General features: G+C 32.5%; 2 protein-coding genes across 19 annotated transcripts in view; one reads left to right on the top strand and one right to left on the bottom strand.

Annotated features, from left to right (window-relative positions):
* Positions 1-26,269, bottom strand: part of LOC124543059 (coiled-coil domain-containing protein AGAP005037) — a 199,338-nt gene that overhangs the window by 36,576 nt on the left and 136,493 nt on the right. The window lies entirely within an intron of this gene.
* LOC124543064 lies at positions 382-25,350 on the top strand. Of its 2 annotated transcripts, none has more exons than XM_047121093.1 (9): positions 382-520; positions 14,407-14,543; positions 15,477-15,739; positions 20,054-20,174; positions 22,865-22,958; positions 23,378-23,471; positions 23,601-24,242; positions 24,380-24,558; positions 24,642-25,350. In XM_047121093.1, exons 2-9 carry the CDS (start codon positions 14,410-14,412, stop codon positions 24,813-24,815), a joined length of 1,701 nt encoding a protein of 566 aa, XP_046977049.1. In that variant the 5' UTR covers positions 382-520; positions 14,407-14,409; the 3' UTR covers positions 24,816-25,350. The 2 variants fall into 2 exon arrangements, with proteins under 2 accessions (XP_046977049.1, XP_046977050.1); XM_047121094.1 differs by having other exon boundaries at positions 502-520; positions 14,410-14,543.

The following is a 26,269-nucleotide window of genomic DNA, read 5'->3' as shown; positions in this document are numbered from 1 at the left end:
ACATAGTATCAAAGATTATTGTCAGAACGATAACAAGAGCTACATTAAAGTAATCCGTATTTCATATTTAGTAATACAGAAACTGTATATTTTCCGATCGACGTCACTGATTTAACGAGAAATCTATCTTTAGCCTTTATGGAAAACATTGTATCAATTTCCTTTCAATAAAATATTTCATTTATTTTATACGTTTCAATTTTAAAATTTATAAAATATTTTTCCAATGTACGTAGAATTAAAAAAAAAATACATAGACACGCTAAATATTTAGATCTTTCCGGTGATATGATTTTGACGGAAGGTTAAGCAATTTCTTAAGATACACATATTGTTCTGAAACATAACGTAACTCGGTTGGCAAATGTCATATTTGTGTCACGAGGCTTCGCTATCGGTGATCTTAAACGCTGTTGGTAGTGAGTGGGGTGGCTTGGTGACCACACGCCGCTGACTGGTCAGTTCTTCTTGTGTTTGTGGTTGCGTGTGCGCGTCTCAGCGGTGCTTTGGAGACTTTATCGTAAGTTTTTATTATCTTTTTTTTTTAATTAATTAAATTATCTTTTTTTTTAATTATGTGACTGCTTTGCGACTGTCTAAGATGGCATGGCGATATTTTATTTATATTACTTTATTATTTTTTTGTGATGATATATTGTTTTATTTTTTCTTTTCATCTATAATATATGTAGGAGGATAAGTTAAGGAGCTACCTAATGATAAGTCATCACCGCTGCACATAGAAATTGGCGCTGTAAGAAATTTTAAACATTTCTTATATTTAAGCGCCACCAACTACTTATTTCCCTTGTGCCTGTAATTACACTGGCTCACTTACACTTCTTACAAAAATAGAGCAATACATATAGCTGCTTGGCGGTACCATATACGATGAGTGTTACTAACCCAGACGGCCTGACACAAAGTTTTACTTCCAAGTAAATATATAGTAGGTTACAAATTTTGTTTATTAATATTCGTTTATTCAAATCCTTTGTTCTTTGTTTAAAGTGATCCCATTAAAAGTTTAAATATTAATTTATTATAGATTTAAAATACATACATTAAACCTAGTGTAGGTGCTTTAATTAATGCTCAATAATACAAATTCATCTCCTTGTAGGCGTTTGCGTGGAAACGGATGAAACTAAGCCTTAGGATTTTTTTCTCAAGGATTAAAAAATTAAAAATAATATTGTGAGTAATTAGAGTATGTAGATGCTAAATTCATTTATAATTATGTAAATACTGAACTACTTTAACAGTTATATGCAATTGAATCATTATGATATAATAAAGATATGAGAGTTGGTCCTTTACATTTTTTATATTACTCGTGTTGGTGTTTTCAACAGTTTTATTTTAGATATTTTGTATTGCATGATGCTGGAAAACTAGGCTATTTGCATACTTCTTTCTTATATATTTTATCTGCTTTTCCGAAAGAGAATATATGACACCGACAGAAAAAAATTGACAATTCAGTAGAAGATATCATATCTAATTTAAATATGGAATGTCTACTTACGAAATTAAAAAGATTTCATGTTGATATAAAACTAGACGTAGTCCAAAAATGTCTTAGTATTTTGAACCAAGTTATTATACCATGTACGTTTAATTTTATATGCAGTTGTCAGTTTAGTGCTTTAGTTTCAAAAGGCACTAAGAGTTAAGGACTTGATAAAGGAATGAATTTGAAAAGGTTTTTTTATTGTGACTGTACCTAAATATAAGAATATAGATAGATATGTAATAAACATTTTCCATACAATTGACTTTTTAAAATTGAGTTCTATGAATATAGAATAACTAAAATATTATTAATTATGTGTTATACCTAATCATGAACATGAATTAATATCTTCTTGAACAAATAATTAGTTTATATTAAGATTACAAAGTATTATTTTCTAACATAACTCAAATTAAAAAATATAATCAAGGTATTATAAGTATATTTAAATAACAGTGCCAGGAAAGATTTTCAACTATCCGCAGTTTGCTGATATAATTGTAGTATAAGTAGGCAATACCAATTCCCTTTATGTTTGCGATAATAAAAGGGATCCAGTGCTCATTTTCGGCTTATGTATTAAATACTGTTGATCGGTCTTTTAGCAATATCCCACAGATAATCACCACCCACCGAATTAATACCACTCGGTATATTGCAATATTTTGTACATATATTTTAATTAATTAATTCACAGAACCTCTGCCCTTTATGCACTTGATATCAATGAAAGCTATTCAATGTGAATTATTTTATATTCATATAATTAAACACTATAATAGAGTGTTTCGGTTTGATGGGTGAGCCAGTGTAATTTTAAGTAATTTTAAGCATAAAGGATATGATGTCACAATGGAAAGTTAAATAAATGTTGCATATTTATAACAGTGATATTATGTAAGGATGAGATTGTGAAGATATTTTTTTAAGGTTTTTGATTTTTCGTCTATATTTTTTGTAGTCGACTTAGTAGTCCAAACAAAATCATTATATGTACGTAACCTTTATTGATAAATATATACTCTAATTCACAAATATTTATAATGTAAAAATTAATATTAATAAACGAACAGATTTTTTAACATTATAAATAAATTGGTGTAACACAAGTAACAGGATTGTTTACACATACACGTGATAATTTGGATCATTAAAATTTATTGCGAGCATTAAAATTACTGTACATAATTAATATTTACTATTTAATTGAAAAGGATACTCATAATTAAATAAATATGTAATCATGTGGCAAGCTTGTTGGTAAAGCTTTGTACAAGTTCAGTAGGTAACACCTAGTATACCGCCAGAGAGCAATACAGCAATGAGCCAGAGTAATTACAGGCACAAGAGGCATAACATCCTACGTCCTAAGTTTGGTTTAGATAATTATCTATGAAGACCATGAAATTACTTAGTATAAATTCAAGCAAATAGCCTATTTCCTTCGGATAGTCTTTTAAGCCGAGCTTTTTAGCTAGTCAGGTTTTCAGGTCGATTTTATTTTTAAACTATGTAATTATAATCTAACGCTTTGACTCTGGATATTTGCTTCTGCATTCAGATAGAAAATATAAATTGTATGTATAAATAGTGTTGCCTTATTGATCTATAATCCTTACATCAGTCTGAACCATTCGAAACTAGGACATGAATCCATTCCATCTGAATAAGACTATTAATACGTTTATTTACGAACTAGAACCTGTATATGAATGATTTCAATTAAAGGATTCCGAGATAGGCGATGAATAGATTTATATATATTTGGTCTCGAGGATGGTTAGGTAATATTAAATGTTTGCATTTCGGTGGAAGAGTGTGAACGTTTTCATTAAGGCTAACAATTTCGCTTGGGAGCTACATTATAAAGTATCAACGTTTACATACTCCTTTTGCAGCTTAGTTACGGTTCAATAGTCAAAGAAACTGTATGTAAGCAAATAAATTATTACAGCTCATTATCACAGCTTTTGCCCATCACTGACTGGATATGTAGTGAATATTACAAAGAAAACACACATAATATTACATCGACAATGCATTGCATACAGAGCGTAAAACTACCGGTCATTACTCGCAAGCTACGTTGGTGAACAACGATTGCTGTCTTCGACGAAAAGATTGCGCCTTCACTTAGACTGAACTCATCCATAACAATTAAATCGACGAAAACTGCGGAACATTATGTAAACATCACATTTTTACTACATTAACACATTCAGTGTAGCATGATTTTACTTAATTTGAAAATTAGCATATTGAAAATTGGATTAATGGTAATGCAAAAAGAATTTAGAATCTACTAGACACAAAAGATCTTCGGGGTAAAACTCGTGCAACAAAAAATTTGGGCCTCTGGGGAAGATAGGTACGAGAATAACAATAAACCTTGTATTATTGATCCTTAAAGACGATTGTTGAAACAAACGAATGTTGCAGCTAAGTATTTATTTTATTGCTTACATTTTTGATTGTATGATTCGCTTGTTGAATGTAAAAAGAATAAAACTTATTCCGAAGTTATAAAACTTATACGATTATATTTCGTTTAGAAATATAAAACATCGACTATGCCCTCAATCGATACATCGATATGAGTTAAATAGATCGATAGGCTTTGACAATGACCTTCTCATTTAAGCGAATTAGTCTGGCCTTGACAAAAAAATTAACCTTGTCAACAATTTAACAGTGACCATTCTTTCTAAAAATAAGAAAAATAATGTATCTTTTTTTGGAAACAACACATTTAAACGTCTATTCGATGTTTTTTGAGCTGCTGTTGTGTTTTTTTTAACACGTCGATTCGTTTCGTAATTATATAAGTATTTTTCTATGAATCTAAAATGTTTTAAAGTTAATTTAGCGTGAAAAGTTCGAACCCAATAATACTTTTGCTCTTGGATTCAGCGAGTCGACTGAAGTTGAACTTGAATTAACTCACTGATGTATAAGTTTTTCGATATAATTTTGATTGATTCGATAAACTTCTGAAGTTTAATACATAAGGATACTCTGGGAAGATTTCGCGCTGTTGAATACACAATACCAGTGAATGATGAGTTTAGTTACATTTATTTTTATTTGATATGATATTTATCTTCCCACGTGACCATACGACCGCCTTGGCCAAATTAACAATTAAAAATATTGATTAATATTTTCTTATGCATTTCGAAACAATCTATAAAATAAAGATATGTTTATTTGAACCACGCTAATGTAGGCTGTCCAACATTATACCGTCTCTAGATTATTGTTTTTTTTAATTTAATAAAATATAAGAAAGAATAACGTTAAACCTTTTATTTAAAAAAAAAATCAAGAGAACGTCTACAAAGGATGCTTTAAAAAAAATAGGGCAAATTACATTTGCCTTCAACTCGTGATGTCCTACAATGTTAAAAAGATCAGCGTGGATGGATGAAAACATCTTGACAGCTTTTTCGTACGAAAATCAGAATACTTTTTTTTTATTAAGAAAAATGTTGTAAGAAAAGAAAAAAATCTCCCGTAATTTTATCAGTTCACTATGGAAAATGTCTTTGATAATGTTAAAGGTATATTTAAAGGAAGTTCTTTACACGGAAAGTAATTTTATAGGCACTCTAGCAGATAATGAAATATTCATTAAAAAAAGGAAGAGATGAATATTATGTAATATTAAAAGTTGAATACGATTATTCTAGTTTCATATACAATACTAACGATTTTAATTTTCATCCTTTGAAGTATATACTCAGTAATCCAATTGAAAGCTGTACCTCGTGTGGGTGTCTCGGTTATTGATTAACATGAGGGTCACATAAAGTAACTTATGTGGTTAATAAAGAACACGTTTCAGAAAATTTATATAGTTTTCTATTTTTTTATATTGTTCCTTTTTATTTCGACAAGTCCAAGAAAGTATGTAAGCGGTAGTACGATAAAAACTTAGGGCGAGACTACACTAGGAAAATAAAATAAATAATAGAAATAAGTACAGCACAAGTATCCTTTAAAGTATAGTGCGAAGGGAAAACGTTAATCGTACGAATTTTCGCGTAATAGTTACTCTCGCTGTCAATTCGAGACGTTAGTTAGTATCCGGCCGAAAGTTGATATCCGTCTGTTCCCGAAGTCGATTAATCCGCGATCGCCAAAAACTTCGACCAAAGCCGAAGGTTTAATAATAATCCCAATAATCCTAAGAAGTCTAGTTCATGATTAAACATAACTAATTTTAGTTATTTTCATTACGGACACAATAAAATAAAATAACACCTCAAAAATAATAATAATTCGAAATAATATCAATTACAATATTTATTCGCACATAAACGAAGCAAAATCGCTGCACTATATTTTATAAGTAACCTTCTCTAGAGTTTCTTAAGTAAAACTATATCAAACACGGCACTTTGCATTTTGGTACTATCGTAACATTTTATTTGATTAATACAACTAGTTTCGGCCAAGATTTTGATCCAACAAAAGTTAGGCCAATATATTGACAGAAACAGAACATGAATTCTTGGCCGAATATAAGTGAACCACTAAGCAAACCAAGATATAGAAGTCTACAAAGATACAGCGGACAGTTATCGTGACGAGAAATAATTACTGTCATCGAGCGCATGTCGCCGGCGTTACGCGTGGAGAAGAAAGCGTGTGGAAGACTTCCACATCAATTAAAATGACAAACACGCCTTACTTTACACTTTGTTAAAACACGCGATACTAATAACATATTAGGAAAGAATATGTATGATGCAAGAATTGTGTTCGAAATGAAAGTTATCCTGATACGGTTGTTTAGAGACCAAATATTAGATTGAAATAAGAATTTGCTATGATTTTATAGGAATGTATTGCACGAGCGCTCTCATTTTATAAGGTATTCTGTAATATGTTTTCCGTTGATACAATAATAACAGATACAACTCTGACATTTGAGATCGTAGTGCGTTGGACGACTTAATAACGTTATTTTCATAATAACTTATATTATTCTGCAAATGGAACATTTGTTTTTGTAGTATAAGTATTTTTATTCCTACAAGATATTTATTTTAAATTATGGCTATTATAGAATCGCATAATGAGCGATCGTGTTACATACAAGATTATACGAAATATATTTTATTATAATCCTAATAATGTTATATGTGCGAAAGTTTGATAGATGTTTGTTACACAATCACCAGGGTAATGGAACGGATTAGAATGAATTTTAGGACAGAGATAAATTTAAAACTGAAGGACACTTTTATACCGGAAATATGTCACTATCAAAAACACGTGAACGAATCCGCGACGTGAAACTAATCACCGATAATATTAATGACAAAACCATTTAAAAAACGGATAAACATAATTTATTGGGCTTGTTTTGGCGCCGTCTCGAAACTATCGTTTTCATCAACATTATACAACTTTCATATTGTAATTTAAAAGCATTTACCGCCGATAGGAATAACGTCCAGTTATTGGCTCATGATTTCCTCTCTATTTTATTGCGCTCGGATTATGCACATTATAATGGACTCCGCAATCATTTTAAATACATTTTAGTGCCGTAAAAAATATAAAGAACAGAGAAAAAAATTGTAATGGTCAGAAAATATTTTTAAATTTCGAGCAATTAGTAATTAACCGCAGTTGTTTTTTTTAGTTTCATTTAATTATGTTGCCTCAAAAAGCCAAGAATATGATAATGGATAACGTAGTGATTATTTGTATTGCGCGGCTATGCTCGCGTTTTAGGGGTCGATTGTTATGTGTCAGGCAAAAATGTCCTTCCTTTGAGTTCAAATTTGCTTTACAACAAATTTCATCAAATTCCTGAAAAAGCAACAGAGCCAGACAGACTTGCACATTTATAATATTAATATAGATCACAAGCTAAAAATACCTTCTTGTTCTTTGTCGCAGCTAACTTACTGCACATGTGCCTGCAGCTTTATCGCATTAAACTGGGAGAGACCGAGTAGCAATAGCACGGAAGCGTTATTGCGTAAGGCGTCTGAATAATTTCTCTAACGCGATTCGAGCTCGCATCGCGCATTCTTTGATCGTTCTAAGTGTTACCGATTGACATTATTTTCTATTACGTGTTTTTGCTTACTAATACGAAGAGACTATGTGTGCGATCTCAATTCTTTAGTGAAATTTTACGTTTTGTTGTGGCCATTCAAAATATCTAATCTGACTTGTAACTCATGAAAGTTTTTTAATAATGACATTGAAGATTAACAGTTATCATTCACATTTTTATTTTATTATTACTAAACTTGGTGCAAATAATATTCCGTTTGTAATTCGCGGAGAAGTATGTTTTCAAATTAAGAATGTTTCTTGAAAATCCTATATGACTTTAAAGTATATATTTACGTAACTATTAATAATAAACGTGATAAACTATTAAAGCATGTGCCATTAGATACCTAATCATTTTCACCGGGACTATTTTAGGGGTTCCAATGAAACTGGGCACGTCATTAGAGCTTGCCTTTTAAATAGATAGATAATTAGATAAGAATCTCGTTCACGCCTCGATCCTCTTAACGCAAATAACGTTGACGCCAGACTATAACGCTGCGCTACTACCGGCTTACTAGATATTTACGTCTGTGGCATTACATCCGATACGTGCATTTATTTTTCATTACCAAACACCAAATGAATTACAAACATAAATGAATCAAACAGAATCTCAATGACGCTTGCAAAGATTTGAACTGAAAATGTCACATTTAGTAAGTTCTATGTAAATACGTAAAAATGGCCTTGTCATATAAGAGATTTTTTACGCATAACGAATCGGATGGCTAACCACTCCAAATTCGTGTTAAAAGCTAGTGCAGGATATTTACAAAAAGATAAAGGCTTTATCCATACTACTAGATAGAAAGCCTAAAATACTGTTAGCTTTCCTCTGCAAACATAGAGCAGCTCCGGTTTAGGTCAGGTTTAGGTAGGGATTGATGAAATAGTTCTAAAAGCATTGTTAACACTGTTCGTATATATCATACGGATATACAGTTGAGAATCAAAAAATACAATATAATGTAAATTGATGAATGGTAATTTTTGGCGCTTTGTGAAAAAATGCAAACTATCCTGGTTTAGCAGTCACTTATCGCATCGCAGTATACTTAAAGACACAAGTGTCAACAATCTGTCAAGTACTAGAGTGACCTATTTGCAATAGCGATGACCGAATCCTTAGGTTAGTATTAGTAACAATGTCTATTATAAAAAAATTACTTTACAAATTATACATGTATAATTGAGTTAGGTTATACTGTTGTGCAACTGCTATTGTTCGCGTTTGTACTCGCTTTCTTATCGTTCAATGTAATGAGAGACAAGAAGGAAAGGTAATCTGAATCCTCACTGCAAGTAATATTACCATCGTTTGCTATTGGATATGCTGTTTATAATTTATTAATGATAGGTGCATAAAGTACAACGATGCCAATGATTGGTTAAAAAAAGCTACTGCGGCTAACTTCATAATAATTTTGGTATCCTTAGAAAAAACGTCACAAGTATAGCCGGGCCGAGAGCTGTTGACGAACAGTTTGATACAAATGTGATTACCAGCCCGTTTGGCCTAGTGGCCCAAATACGCGACCGTTAATAAATTCACTGTGTTTTAACTTAGAGGTCAAAGGAAACATTGTTTTTGAAGCCAAAATACGTCAGGTGATATTCTGCCCCATGTATGTTCTTGAACTAATCAGTACGGAAGCAGCGTTCTCCCACGCCCCAGGCTTCATCCTTGGTTAACAGTGTGGTATTTATAAAAAAATAATTAATGCACATAAATATTTGAATTCTGTCTATAATTATTAATGAAAATTGTTTCATTTATCAAAAGCGACATAAATCACATTCAAATGAGCCAGGAAGTACTTGAAGTTTTATAGAAAAAAAACCATCCCACCAGCGATTACAAACCGAAGGAGTTTTCTCACCGACCATATAAAAATTAGATTACGTCATATGTTACATGATACCTTGAAAAAGCGAATTTATTAAAATTAAATCGATGTTTGTAAACTTTTGAAATCAATACATAAAGCACCAAAATAAATTATATTTTATGTTCTCGAATTTTAACAAAAGTGAAATAAATTTAAAAGGTACGTAAAATAATACCATTTTTACAAATATCAATTCGTGGTATACGTACACGGTCGAATACGAGATTTTATTTTGTTGGATTAATATGAAATTCACCGAATAAAAACTCACTCCCTTTGTTTCAATGTTAGAGTTTTGTATTATTGGCTTTATTCAACTGTCTGTTTGGGAGGATTTAATCCACTCGGCTATAAGCAGTGTAATTCTGCACGAATTCACTTCGCAACTCACCCGTGAAATGTTGCTAACGGACTTACGGTGGTATGTCATTTTGATACGTGTACTCTACAAATATCACACGTATTAAAATCAATGTCGGATATCACATTCTGATATTTGACGTTCGCGTTCTTCGGTGAGATTCGAGTTTCTGGTCAGTCATTGTTATTGGCAATCCCACAGTTAGCGCATTGACGGCGTATGATGTTTATATTTCTTATAAGGCCAACGCGACTGAACAAATTTGAACATCGAATTTCCATCGTATGACCTATTGACTTGTCTACCTACACCAGACTATTTCACAGTTAAAACAAAGAACTCCTACATCAAAGATGACAACGTTATGACGTCAAAGTCTTAAATTATCAGAAACTCATTTTATCCGAAAGGTCAAGTTCATTTTCAAGTTAAAACCTATTTTACTCTTCATTAAAATTGACACAATGATTTAAAAGGAAATTGGTCTGAGAAAATTCAGACTAGAATATCAAAGTTTCCAATTAATGTAAGCCTCACCGGCTTCTTCTATTTACTTAAAATAGCGTCCTACATATTAGATACATACATTGTTTTTCCTTAGTCGTTTAAATAGGAATAAAATAAAATAAATAAAAAGGAATATTTAAAAATATTCTTTTAATGCTTAAAATTTAAATTTCGATTACAATATTTCTCTATTAAGATTACATTGACAAATTAAGAAAATCGGATTAAATTTATTTGCTATCATATTATCAACGTGAGCAAAATTAATCATGAATTATTCAAAAGTGAAATTTAATCGAAGCGTACCTAGTCACGTATTGCATTTCGTATAAGCTTATATCTACTCTTTATTATTAACATATATGTGTGTATTTTTAAACACTTAATTTTAATTAATAATATTTAGTCATTAGTAAAACCTTTTTGCAATGCTTTTTTCTTCTTTATTTAAGTGGCGTTTGATGATTTTATTATTACTAGATATTACTAGTTATATTTCGTTCATATTTCGAACTGGCGTTATAATTCTATATTTAAAAATACTTGTAAGTATGCAGTTGATTATAATAATGTAATTTGATTCTATGATGGACATTAACCGTTATCAATCAATCGATTTTGCAAGTGCTCGGGATGTAGAGCCATTAAAGGTGCGCTCGTGTGCGCTTTCCAACTTGTTCACGGTTAATTCCAGATATAATCACTAATTGTCGGGGCTTATAACATGCTAATATTAAAGGAAATTGAATTATAATAGTTTGCTTTTTCCTGAATCGTTCGAAAACCTCTAATCTTGCTAAATTAGTTTTATTGTGGGCATAGTCTCCATAGTATTATATATATTTATGCCTTACAGACAAACAATATTCGTTTGTATGAAAGATCATACTCATATCATGGAAATCACCATTCTTTATCAGTAAACGCCCGTGCGAACGCCTCTAGGCACATGGCAAGTATTGTATAAATAATATATAAAACATTTTAACTCTCATCGAAGTTATTAGCACCGCAGTTTGAAACATTTTTGATTTAAACGTTTGATGAAAAACAATTACTAGAATAGTTAAAGCAATAGTGATTAAAGTTTAAAAATACAATTGTTTAACAATATAATATGTCGACAATTTTATAAAACAAAATTGCCTACATTGCAATATTTTTCCAATTTTTAAAAGCAGCACTTTCACCGTTTATAAATTTAAAGGATACTCAACATTTAATCGAGTTTTGCAAAGCAAAATAAAATGTATCAACAAATTTAGTACTGGAAAAAATATCATCTTTAATTGATTCGAATCTCGTACTAGGATTAAGGTCGATTATCATCTGGGTAACGACGGTTCTTAAGATGCTTTAGAACTGTTGAAATATTTTACTTCAATACTAATATTTTTTTTAACAGGAAGCAATCGCCGGTTGGGCACGTCACTGAGTAGATCGTAAATAAATCGCATTCGTTGTGATATTAACCAAAGCGGATACATTTGTAATGTATAACGTAATTAAAATGTATTTATTATACGTGTATGTTCGACGGTATTCAATTAATATACAGCAAATTTGTTTGATTGAAATCTTAGTCTTACTTCACTTTGAAGTTGTCCAATTTAGAATTGATTACATTGATATGAATCTGCAGCGATTTCATCGATCGATCAGCAATCCTTTCCAAATAATAGTAGTATCAGTACTAGCAAAAGCCTGTAAATGAGTACGGGGCTACGACCTCCTCTCCTTTCAATGGGAACACTTTGATATACATACTATGTTATGATACATACAATTGAATGTTGCTTTACAATGTGTTCCTTCAGCACCGAGCACGAGATGGATTATATATAAAAAATAAAAATGAGGTTTGGTCAAGATTCACGTGCCCTCAGCACTGGTTAAATACAAGTTAGACTAGTAACATCGTAACAGCCATAGTACTAAATCGAAATCAAGTTTTTGTACTAAGCCGTAAACACGTTCGATTGTGCAATATAGATTTTTGGTAATCGTTCAAAGAGTACACATGTCGCAACGGTTTGGCGCGTTTCTCGAATAACGCTTAATGTCGGTCACCCGCGTGGTCAGTGAAGCGAGGCGGTGCACAGGCGAACGCGGATGCGTGTCTTGCACGTAATACCACTTTTCCCTCCACGCCCGTTCGACTGTCTGCCGTAACCGCGCCTTTATCTCGTTAATCTCAACTTTCATAGATTTTGCTAGCTATAAACTTGACACTGTCGCTAAAGCGAAAAACGTGCAAATTAACAATGAATTAAAGGCGGTCAGATCAATTGATCGGGAAGACAATCAACAAAACAGTTTGAAATAAAACTAGTTTAAACTTATTTTAATCGCGTATATTAATTATTTTTAAAATCTCGACGTTTCGAGCACTTTACAGCATTCGTGGTCACGGGTAGACTACCCGTTTTTAATTTTAAAAACCGTTTAAAATAGTTTTATTTCAATGTGTAATAATCGCGAAAATTTAAGGCAAAATGAAACAAAACATGTTTTATTAAATTATTAAATTAGGAATTTACTTTGACTTTTACTATACTTTTCACATTTATGCTAAAAATAACACAATCCAGTACTACTTTTAAGAGATACCAATTTCTCAAGATACTGTAATCGTGAAAGGTCATACGTTTGTATAGTTGTTTCTCAATCGCACATAAACCGCCGGACGGTTGTAAATTGGATTAGAGATATGTCCTGACTCATCTCTTACACTATTTAATACCTGGTCTTTGCTTATCACTGCGAGCGAAGCCGTGGACAATAGTGAGCGTCATTTTTAATATGTTATATGATTTTAATATAGGGATAGGGATGGGCAAATACACAATACACCTAATGATAAGTTGGTACCACCACAGCCATATATAAATTGAAAATGAAATATTAAGCATTTATTACATCACCGATGCGCCAACTAATCTTGAAAACTAAGATGCTATGTCCCTTGTGTCAGTAGTAGCATTGATTCACTGAATCTTCAAACCGATACACAGCGCTAAGTATTGCTCTTTGGCGGTAGAATATTTGATATGTAGGTACCCTGAATTGCACAAACCCTACCACTTACAACCATGTAAAATAAAACAACCGCATAATACTACTAGAGTCGAGATAGCCCAGTGGTTAGAACGCGTGCATCTTAACCGATGATTGCGGGTTCAAACCCAGGCAAGCACCGCTGATTCATGTGCTTAATTTGTCTTTATAATTCATCTCGTGCTCAGCGGTAAAGGAAAACATCGTGAGGAAACCTGCATGTGACAAATTTCATAGAAATTCTGCCACATGTGTATTCCACCAACCCGCATTGGAACAGCGTGGTGGAATATGTTCCAAACCTTCTCCTCAAAGGGAGAGGAGGCCTTTAGCCCAGCAGTGGGAATTTACAGGCTGTAACTTTACTTTTTTTACTTTATAATACTACTTGAAACGTGCCTACATCGCATTTATAACAAATTAATTGATTGATTATTGTTAAAAGTAATTGTATTTAATTGTACTTATTACTCAATTTAAGTTAAAATATATTTTCTTACAAATATAAATTTGATTTATGACATCATACTTAATGCATTTCAATGATTTTATATCATAAAAAGGAAAGCCCACATCCTTGTTTTAAAATTGTAACATTTTATTTATATTTTTACAATGTATAAAGTGATATTTCATGTTCGAATGCAATTAAATTTAAATAATTAATATAACGAGAGCTGAGATACTCAGTGGTTAGAACGCGTGCATCTTAACCGATGATTGCGGGTTCAAACCCTGGCAAGCACCACTATATAAATATGTGCTTAATTTGTGTTTATAATGTATCTCGTGCTCGGCGGTGAAGTAAAACATCGTGAGGAAACCTGCATGTGTCTAATTTCATCGATATTCTGCCACATGTCCATTCGACCAATCCGCATTGGAACGGCGTGGAATATGTTCCAAACCCTCTCCTTTATGGAAGAGGAGGCCTTATCTCAGCAGTGGGAAATAATTAATATAGCAAGATTTATATTAAGGAAATATTGTTTCAGAAGATGCGGATAATAATATTGTGTGCGTCGTTAGTGGCGGTGATAGCAGGCGAGGCTGACTGGCATCCTATTATACCGGATACGCCACTCGCTTATTCAACTTATTCAAAGTCACCTGAAAGATCTTTGGACGCGAGGTAATGTAATATTAATTTAAGTATAATGATCGCTCTCTAGCAAGCTACATCATAGTTAGTGTACCATTTTAATAATCTATAACTATTTACGACACGTCCGCGATTCTGTTCGATAATTTACGAGATACATATATTATATTTCGATACAACTTATGGCCGTACCGTAACTGTATCCTTGTATTAGAACATGCCTCTAGCTTATAATTAATAGTTGAAAATGGCGCAGAAATGAAAACTTTGAAGACATGTTGGATTTGTAAGTTAAACTTTAAACAGAATAGACATTTGATATTCCGATAGGTGACTTCAATAACTGAGAAGCATGTACAGACGATATAAGCAACAATACATTTTACTTTTTTTAAATATTATCGAATGAGCAAAGTCCTTTATTTACCTATCATTGTGCCTAATTAAAAAAAAATAAAAAGTATTTGTGGATGCGTCAACTCACTAATTTGTTACTTGAAATGGCCGTCTAGCTAATTCTGTCAGCGATGTTAGATATAAATAAATAAGTATTTGCTTATCCGAATAAAAAGCCTCCAAATGTTTATCTACCAACGAAGTCTTGAATATTTAATAATAATAACTCGAGTAGCTCATAGTACATAACCAGCTATTGGATATAGAATTGTAATTTATTTCCATCAGATATAAACTAATAGATGAATTCGAATTCAGTTTAATTATTATCTGTAACAACGAATGGAACTATTATAATTTGTCAGCAGACCGAAGAGCTGGCAAAATTTCTATTATACTATTGAACTTCGAAGCTCGCCACAGTGTTGACTTTCAATCTAGTGGCAACATTTGTCAGGGGAAAGATATCCTTGCCTTATTAATAACTTTAACTTAATTTATGATATTATTTTTAAGTTTACAATTTTAAATTAATTAAACAATTATAATGAATATATTCTATTTCAGTCCTCAATTGAAGATTGTTAATCGAAGGCCGCTCCAGCCCAGACCACCTTCGTTCACTCCCAACAAGGCTTCGAATCTTTACAACCCAGCCCCGTCACCTGGATCTGACTCCTGCAGTGTATACAAAGTATCTATGAACCAGGAACTGTTCTACCAGTATGTGGAATACGAAACGACACTTCCCGATCTTAAAGAGTTTACTCTCTGCATGTGGACAAAATTCCATAATCACTCAGAAGACCATCCTCTATTTTCATACTCGGGTATGTAGAAGTAAATTTAACATTGTTAGACTAAGATCACTTTTAAGAGATAATTTGGAGGTCATTCAACCACGCTTTTCTGATACGAAAAATATGGATATTAGTACCTTCAATGCCCAACATATTATGAATACTAATCACATATTAAACATATGACACTATAGTGGTGCTTCCGAAACGAATATTGGGGGTCAAAACCGAGGTCGTGCCGGTCAGGGCCATTTTTGCTTCGTTTGCATTATATGTATAGTTATAATATAATCAAATTACATAAAATCATTATAAATTGTAGCCTTCGAGTAATTCTGACGTATAACCGATGTTACTGTGAAATTTCATTAAAATCCAATCCAAGTAACAAACATTGTCCATCCAACATCCATCCTCAAAAACCTTCGCATTTATTATATTAGTAGGATATACTGAAGGCTATGTATTTTTGACGTGAACATAATGTAGACAATATAATAAGTGAAGAGTGTAGGTTGTTAATAATTCTCTTTGAATTTCTAAACTGTTGTGGTACCCTTTATGCAGTACTCATACTAGAACCGCTTTTATTGGAACATAAGGCGCTTTCACACTGGATTTCTTTTGTATATTTTTATAAGATTTTCTCACTTAAGTAAAAAAAGAATAGTTTTGGCCGTAAATTGATTCAAAGGGGCATAAAATAAACGGGTCTGTTACGTCGTTAAACGTGATCATGTTCAGGACGCTGACAGTTCGTTGATTTGATTTAAGCGCCATGATATATCTATAAAACAGATTAACCTTTACACTGTTAATCGATTGTATCATTTAATTATAATGTTGTAATTTACCACACCTCCGTTGTAATAAATTCTCAACGCATACATATTTAGTAACTTCGTCGCGGAAACATTAGAACTGGTTTCAAAGGTTTGATCTCATTTCAAAATAACGAATCAAGGTAATGTAATAGAAGCCATTTGTACAAAATCTTCAAGTTTCTGTTGATATTTAGCAGTGAAAGTAAAGTCGGCCCAACCCACGGCTGGGCTTGGATATTCTTTTAGTGGTTATTAAGCTAATCTGCTTCAATATGCGTTCGTGTATATGCACTTATGTGTGTTTGACTTGGTGGTAGGACTTTGTTCAGCTCTTTCCGTACATATTCTACCGCTAATCAGTAATAAGTGCTGTTGCGTTACAAAGGTTGAGTGAGCCAGTGTATCAATAGGCATAAGGAACATAACATCTTAGTTAACAGCAGGAAATGGTTACTTTCTATTATTATACCAATGACCATGTTACGCACTTTACTGAAAAAAGGTTTTTTAAGATTTCCACGATGTTTTCCTCAACCTCCGAACGCGCGATGAATTTTAAACACAAAAGCATAATAAGAAAATTCAATAGTGTAATAGTGGCTTGATCTCGCAATCCTAGTATATGATTCACGTGTTCTGATAACTAGGCAATGATGAAATTTACAATTAAGTTTTGACTATAAAACTTACGACGGAAAAAATCTTATGACGTCATATAAATGTCCATCACAACTTTGGTAATATTTTGGATTAAAACATCCGACGTTTATGTGAGATTCAATTAAATCGTCATTACCTTACATATAAATGTAAAGCTATATCATTCATCATCATTACATAGTATAAAACAAATTCGCTCATCGCTGTCTGTACCTTTGTATGCTTAGGTCTTTAAAATTACGCAACGGATTTAGATGAGGTTTTTTTAAAAGATAGATTGATTCAACTAGAAGGTTTTTGCATGTAATACATGGTCAATATAGTAAAGTAACACTTTTAGCTGTTTCTAATGTGATGTCATAGCTTTGCACCCGGGTGAAGCCGGGTCGGGTCGCTAGTGTACTATATACCATAGGTAAGATTTAAGATTAAATTTACTCACGTGATAAACTCACCCTAACTATTGACAAATGTTACAAAATGCAGTGTGGCAGTTTGAGGTAAGTTGCATAAGCGAAGTCGTGATCAAACCTTTTACACACCGCGAAATTTATCTATAGATTAAACAATTTATCCTAAGCGCAATTTGTTGGTAAACGACGCAGAATTGCTTTACGGTTCCCTTAGAAGTGCTTGATATGTCTTTTATTAAAGTATTTAATACTAAATACGCCAATTTAATATTTAAACGTTTTGTCGTTTATTTAGTTTAATAGTTAGAACGTATGAATGTTAGATGTGATTGTCAGCTTGAACCCTGATAAGCACCACTGTATTTACATATACTTCATGTTATGTATTTATAAATCATATAATATCGTGATGAACTAGAATTAATTAATGAATCGTGGAAACATATTTTGAATGGTAATCTGTATCAGTAACATATTTCTACACTAATTCGAATTGGAACAATGCGGTGGAAAAAACCTCAAAATTCTTCTCCAAAAGCAATGTGGTGCCTACCAGTGTGAAATATCCAGGCTACTTGCATTACATAGTGTAAAACAAAGTCGCTTACCGTTCTCTATCCATATGTATGTTTAGGTCTTTAAAATGACACAAAAGTCTTTGATGCGGTTTTTTTTTCTAAATATATAGCTTGATTCGACAGAAAAGCTTTTGTATATAATACATGGACAATATAATAAATAAAAAAAAAAAAACTGATAATTTTAGAAGTTTCTCGTGTGATGTCGTAAGTAAACACAAAGTTTGTTGTATAGTTAGTATCAGTATTTTACCCGTGCGAAGCCAGGGCGGATCGCTTGTTTCATATACCATGCATATCTAGCGTGAAAACTCGTATATCTTACATTTTATGCATCGCAACATTTTTTAGTTGCTTTTACATCGTTTCATGTTATTTTAAAAACATAAAAGTCGTTTTATTTGAATACGCAGGGATTTATATTTTCATTTTGCACGATATTAAGTGATATAATAAAATACACGTGCTCTTCGGACGCCGCACACCGGACACGACACGTTTCATAAACAAATTACAACAAATCCTCTTACTGGAGTTTATTTAAAACTAGACATCGCTTTAAGTTTCAATTTATGTTTGCACGACTCTATACAAATATTATATGTAGCCGAGTTTTAGTAGAAACCAAAGTTATCGTTCTTTTTTGTAAACGTTTTTCATATGGTGCTTAATTAAACACTGGCATCTCTCTCTTTCATCATTGATTTCATATTAGAAAGAAAGTGACAAAAAACTTTTCAACTACTCACCCCTAAAGGTTTTCAAGTAGCAATAATTCAAACTGTTGTAACAGTTATTGATTTCAATAATATTCATAACTTAAGACTGCCAGGCAACGCAATCATGTCGAACTTACCGACTCATTAATATTACATAATTATAATATTTACATAATATTTTGTACGTTCATTACATAAATGTAGATCAGTGGGTTAACTTGCGATGCCTTATTTGGAATAATTAGAATTGTATATGCATTAATGAATAATCGTAACGAATCCAATTTTTCTGATCCAGCTGTATTTCCTCGTACGACAATTGATATTTCGACACAACAATTATTGTTGTTGCGTGCTATGCATACTGTAATTGATATAAGAGACTTTACGCATTCAAACACACAGACAATGGGGTTAATACTTTAAATTGGTCTATTGTAAGTCAGCGAGTGGAATGTTATGTTTATAAATGTTTTAAAATGAACTTTTGAACAAACAATTGCATAAAATCGCGATTCAACAAGCTTCGTAATAAATTCACTAATGTTAAATTAATTAACAATAACGTTTTATAGAGCCCTAAATTTTTAATAGAAATAAATTATTATATTTCACACCAAAGCTTGATAGTTATGAGGTCGCAAAATGTCTTTTATATTTAAACTTTCATTGAAGGGCTTAAGATGTCAAATTTAAAACATGGACACTGTTCAGTAATTTGTCTTAAAAGTTATATAAAAAAGAAAAAAAATTTTTTACATTTATTTCTAATTTCTGTTCCATTTTCAAAATTGTTGTCAAGTACAATAGGTTTGAATTTCCAAACCTTTATTAAATTTGCTTTGAAATATGGAAATATTTTGTGGAATGCAAAAGTAAAGCATAGTTAACCATTGTGCTATAATCTATCTAGGCTAATAAAATATTTTTTATAATTACATTTTTCTTATAAGCCAGTATCACTTAAAACAAAAGTTATATAACTTCTTAGTTCCAATATTGATGGGACGTTTGCAATATTGACGAGACCTAAGCAGTAGTCGCTGATCGCTCAGGGTTAGGTGGTATATTTATATCTGTACACTCAAAATATTTCGACAGTGGAATATTTTAAACAATCTTATTATTTTTATTCAAAACCTTTTTTTAGTTGGAGACAGTCCGAAGGAAATTTCAGCTTGGATATCGAACACCAAAGAGGCGAGCTACTTCAGTATGGCTGTGCATGGACAGACATTCTTCAGACTCAACTATCCGTTGAAACTTAACACGTAAGTAAAGTTATTTTTTATTCACACAAATATAAATAAATACATGGTGGTAGGGCTTTGTGCAAGCCCGTCTGGGTACGTTCCTCCCACTCATCAGTTATTCTACCGCCAAATAACAGTACTTAGTATTGTTGAGTTCCGGTTTGAAGGGTGAGTTAGCCAGTGTAACTACAGGCACAAGGGACATAAAATATTAGTTTCCAAGGTTGGTGGCACATTGACGATGTAAGGAATAGTTAATATTTCTTACAGCGTCATTGTCTATGGGTGATGGTGACCACTTACCATCAGGTGGCCCATATGCTCGTCCGCCAACCTATACCATAAAAAAAATAATAAAATAAAAAAAATACACACTAAGATTTTCTAACTGAATACAAAATCCAATTTCATCAATCCTTGAAATCCTTTTCATAAACAAAAGCCCAATCACTCAGGGAGTCTCATACTATTTCCTTAAATAATCTCTAATACGTCTACTTAAAGTCAACTGTTTCCTTTTGATCTGATGCCCTAGTAGGTCTGAGGTTCTTCAGTCATTAAGGAATTAATTCAATTCCTTGTGACAAATTCAAATTCAAATAATTCAACAGTAAATCGACTGTGTGAAAACTAATTTCGATATAGAAAAATGTGAGAATACGATCGATGTACAAATAGTTTACAGAAGGTTGATAAATGTACTTATATATACTTATATGTATATAATAACTTGTTTCTATTTGATTTGGAGCTTGCATGAGTTTGAATCTGAACTGAAATAATCATTTAATTCACGTGTGCAAACTAAATTATTAATAAAAATTTATAAATTAAATTTTAGATATGGAATACAGTTATCATCCGACCTCAAAATATTAACTATTTGTTCAATTGCTTTATAAGCCGTCAGTGGAATTTTCCCATTTATGAATGGAAGTGAGCTATTGAATAACGCACTCGAAATATTAGCTTCATTTACCAAAATCGTGAATAACGCTCATCATGATTATACATTCCCTAAAAACATACATACATATTCGCTTCATACTACCTTTATTTGAAACAAAGTGATTGCTCTGTGAATTTATCTGTTATTATTGTTTTATATCGTGTACTGTTAAAGAAATGTTCGTATGAAGTGTAGTTTAATTCGTAATTCCTTAAGAAGATTATAAGAATACTAGTGAAACTCGGAAGATGTTCTATATATATAAAATTTTCATGCCTAATGTTTGAATGGTAGAAGTAGACGAGCTCTCTCTAGTTTCCAGTTAAAATCCATATGAAAGCAGTCAGCATATGTGTCAACTTTCATGACGATAGATCAAACGGTTTTGATGTCTCTTCATCTCGAAGATCCAAGAACTTATATAGATATGCATTATACGATATACTAAATAAAATTGAGATTAATTAAATTTTTCTATGCCAATTTTTTTTAAATCGTTTTTAACTTAAGTAAACGAAGCAAAGTCTTGTAGCAACAACAACAGCCTGTAATTTCCCACTGCTGGGCTAAAGGCCTCCTCTCCTTTTAAGGAGAAGGTTTGGAACATATTCCACCACGCTGTTCCAATGCGGGTTGGTGGAATACACATGTGGCAGAATTTCTATGAAATTTGTCACATGCAGGTTTTCTCACGATGTTTTCCTTCACCGCTGAGCACGAGATGAATTATAATGACAAATTAAGTACATGAATCAGCGGTGCTTGCCTGGGTTTGAACCCGCAATCATCGGTTAAGATGCACTCGTTCTAACCACTGGGCCATCTCTGCTTTAGTCTTGTAGAATACGTTTAAAATTTTAGATGCCGCTTTATCTTTGTAACTTAGGTAAACGAAGCAAAGTCTTCTAGTTCGTTTAATTGATTTCGCAATATAAGAGAACGGTGAATACGTATTCGAATTACATTTACGAAAAGCTATCAATCATGTGAAACACTATCTCACTCCAAGTCACTCTGTAACGTTATAAGACCCGAAGTCAGTAATATGAACTACATACGTCACATAATAACAACATAAGACCTTAAGTAAGATCGCAGTAGTGAAGCTGGAACAAACTTGTTGTAAGAGCTTAATGCGATGAAAGCGTCGGAAAACAAAACACGAACACAGGGTAAACACGACACACGCGAAAGGTAACTGTGATGCAAACACGACGAAAGTGAAACGTTAACTGTAATTATCGTTTTAGTCATGATAGAAACAAGTGAGAAAATGATACGGGTATTCCTAAATTGATTCTACTTGTATGCGCTTAGATATCGATAGATCATTATTAAAAAAAAGTAGGGAACAGGAACAGTTTACAAAGTCAAAAATCTCTATTTATTGTACACTAGCGTATTGAAAGACAAAAATCTATTACCGATTTGGAATTAGCCTCAGACCTGAGAAGAACCGGTGAAAGAAACTCAGAAGGATATTGTTTTTTTCATTTTTGTTTCATGTACAATAATAATAAGAAACAGTGGAAGAGAATTGCTTTTATTTCTTAATAACACTAAAACTCGTTGCTTGCAACAAAGACTTATTTATTTAAAAATATACAGAATATAATACCAACAAATAATAACCAACTAGAATTTCATCAGTATTAAGAAAAATAAATTTATATTAAGATTTCAATGAATAAATGAAATTGTTCAATTAAAAATTTATCTATGAGATTTATTAGCACGCTTTACTTCTTTTTTATCAAAGGTGGTACCACGCTTGCCAATCATGGAATGGAAGAACAGGCGAGTGGCAGATTTGGGTAAACGGTGAAAGAGTCGGAAGAGGTTTCCATAACAGGGTAAGTTTACATTTATTATTGATATCAAATGTGAAATGTACGAGAATTGCAATTATATTACAACGTACGTAAATTGAGGACCAGCTGCCTAATACTGTTTAGCACGCATCGTACCACACGTCATAATTAGTTGAATTGAGTTAACTTTGACGATATCAGTATCCGACTGACCTCACTGATATCAATTCATTTATTTAGACAGATATAAACGCTCAGTGATGTCATTTTAAATATATAACACTAAAAGAAAATAAGGAGAACGATACAATAGAATTGTGCGAAGATTATTGTCGTATTTTTTCTTTTTAATCTCCGGAAAAAACAACAACGTGACAACCTTTATCACTTTAACGTTCGTATTTAATTTATCTCTAATGTTTATTTTCGTATTTATTTATTATGTTTATAAATATTTACAGCTTGTTGGTCACATCATAAAAGGAGGTGGAACTGCAATCAGCGGTCAAGAACAATCACTTTTGTATAAAAAGGACGAGGCACAACCAATCATAAGTATGAAAAACTTACGAGTATCATAAAACTAAAAATTTAAATGATAAAATGAAAACCTTAATTTAGTATTGACTAATAAACCATAGAACATTATTTTCTACTAAAAAAACATATGTATTTCCATTGCAGAACAATCAGGTTTAATCGGCGAAATAACGATGCTCCAATTATACCACGTCGCTTTGACTGCTGGTAAAGCTCACAGAGATCACAAACATCACCACGTACACCATTTCAAACATGACGGAACACCATTCGAGACTTCCACGGAAGCCGTCACTGAACCACCACCGCCCCCAGCCACTCCTCTGGGCAACGGAAATTATTTAATCGGAGGTCAATTACAGAGACCGGCTAACCTCAACTTGGCGCGTCCTCAACAACAAATGATACCTGTTCAACTCCCCAACGGTCTTCAGCTCCAACAAGAATACGCCAACGGGCAACTAGGGAATAGAATTGTCTCGGAACAGTTTCTTAACAGTATCCAGCCCATACCAAGTAATCAGCTTAATGGCAATATTCAAGGGGCTCACGTACCATTAGTCGGTTTGTCGGTATCACCAGTTGACCAAAGTCAAAGATATACTTCTAGGCCTTTAGGACCAAGCAAGGGTACTACTGTCGTTTTGTCAGGATCACTTCTCAATCCCGCTAATGTACAATACATAGACGATACCGCCAATTCGCACAATTTGTTCAAAAGAGATTCTCACAAACGGGACAAAAGAGATAATCCCGAAAAGGAACTGATTGAAGAAACTAGTCCAGGTAAAAGCATCGAATTTTATTTCTTTTTTATAAACTATTCATTAAAATATTTTACATTGCAAAGTTTGAATTTACTTTTATTTAAATATTAAAGTAACGCAAAACGTATATAAAACAATATTAATATTATGTAACAGGCAAAAAAGACAAGCGAGGCCTTGTAGCATTGTCGGATGGATCTATTGTCGATGAAGCTTTGCTCACTCCAGATGTACTCGAAGACAAAGAAGACGAGATATTGTTCCAACAGTCCCTACTCAATGGTTTAGCTGGCGTTGTTGGTAATCTACCAGTGCAGAATTTACAAAGGAAGAATGTAAGATTGACATACATAAATACAATTATATACTGTGTTCAAGTAATATGACTAAATAAAAAATATTTTTTTTTACTTTACAGGTCGATGAGAGAGAGCCAGCCGAGGCAGAAGTGAAAGCCGTGATGCAAGTATGCAGTGGATGTACTCCTGAACCTTTCAAGAAAGCACTCGTTCTCTCGTGGAGATCAACCCCGAAGAAACTATACAGTGGAGCACACTACTACAAAGGATTACCTATCTGTCGCGCATTCTAAATACACGCTGAAGCTTAAGTTCGAATTGTGATGTGGATAAAAATTCTCAAAGAGGATTTCAAGGTACAAAGCCGCCCGATCATTTAAACAAATTTCTTCTTCAGTACCGGTCTTGATCTATTTTATTTCGTTATAGACACCGTTACAATAAATACCGTCAACACGTATTTAAATTTTAAGCCATAACTTACCAAATTATGTTACCTTCGAAATAAACATTAGTAATAAATCTAGCTCAAGATAATTATTGCACGTTATGACGATAGTTTTAATTTTAGAAGTATCTGTACCATTAACCTAACTCGCTTAGATAAATTTCTTCTTATAATTTCCAATTTTTCTAATTATTGTTTTATATATTGTTTTGTTAAACCGGCGGAGAAATATTTTTGCATGTACTTAAAACTTGCCATCGCAATTTATTTATTGTAGTCGTAAGATAGTTTCGATAACTACATTTGTAATTTGTTTAGTACTAGCTATAGGATTCTTACCAACCTGTTACCATTTTTTTAAATATATTTTTTAATTATCATGTTTTTTTAATTATTGATTTTAAAATCGTTCCTTTTTTAAAAAAATTACCCTCTATTCCATTTAATCTATGACATTTATGAACTTCAATCCAAAGGGAAACCTTGGTAATATTTAAAGATGAAGTCAATTGAATCTACTAAGAAATTACAACTGTTTGATTAAGAAAATAAATTATTATAGTACGGAGCGACATACATGGTGTCTATACTGTTATTATACGAGACGTTCGCCAACAAAGCGACGTTAGATCGTATTAAGATTTCAATGGTATTGTTTTACGAGATGGCAAAGTATAGCGACAAGTTGACTGCTAAATACGGAAAAGCGACAATGCATAATTATAAGATACTAGTTGTCGCACGCGGCTTCGCTCGTAATTTTAGGGTTTGGTTGTCATGTCCTAGGCAAAAAAGTAGCCTATGTCCTGTCTTGGAGTTCATGTTTGATTCATACCAAATTTCATCAAATTCGATTCAGCAGTTTGGTCGTGAAAGAGTGACAAACAGAGTTACTCAGATCAGGTAACCTCGACGCCACAGTTACCTCACTCATTAAAAGATTAATTTAATTACGTACATCACTTTGGAGATGTATCGGGGTTCCGTTAAGTAAATCTACAAAGCGAGATATAAAAGGTATACCTATATACCAACAACCATCTTACAACCGTTAATTTTTCATCAATAAAGTGCGGTCTCTTTACGTGTTTTTTAAAATACCTGCACATATATGATCCGTGAAACGTTGCTGAAAAGAGTCACGTCCTGATGCGTGGGATCAGCGCGCACGACAATAGTACTACTATTCATTATGCATTATATAATATGCATAATGAACATTCACTAGTGTCCGATTATGGTTATAGTTGCCCACAAATGTTATTTCTAGGATTATGTAACAAATAATTACGAAACCGT

Source organism: Vanessa cardui, chromosome Z, assembly GCF_905220365.1.
Source record: "Vanessa cardui chromosome Z, ilVanCard2.1, whole genome shotgun sequence".
Lineage (NCBI taxonomy): Eukaryota > Metazoa > Arthropoda > Insecta > Lepidoptera > Nymphalidae > Vanessa > Vanessa cardui.
This window is presented reverse-complemented; position numbering and strand designations above follow the sequence as displayed.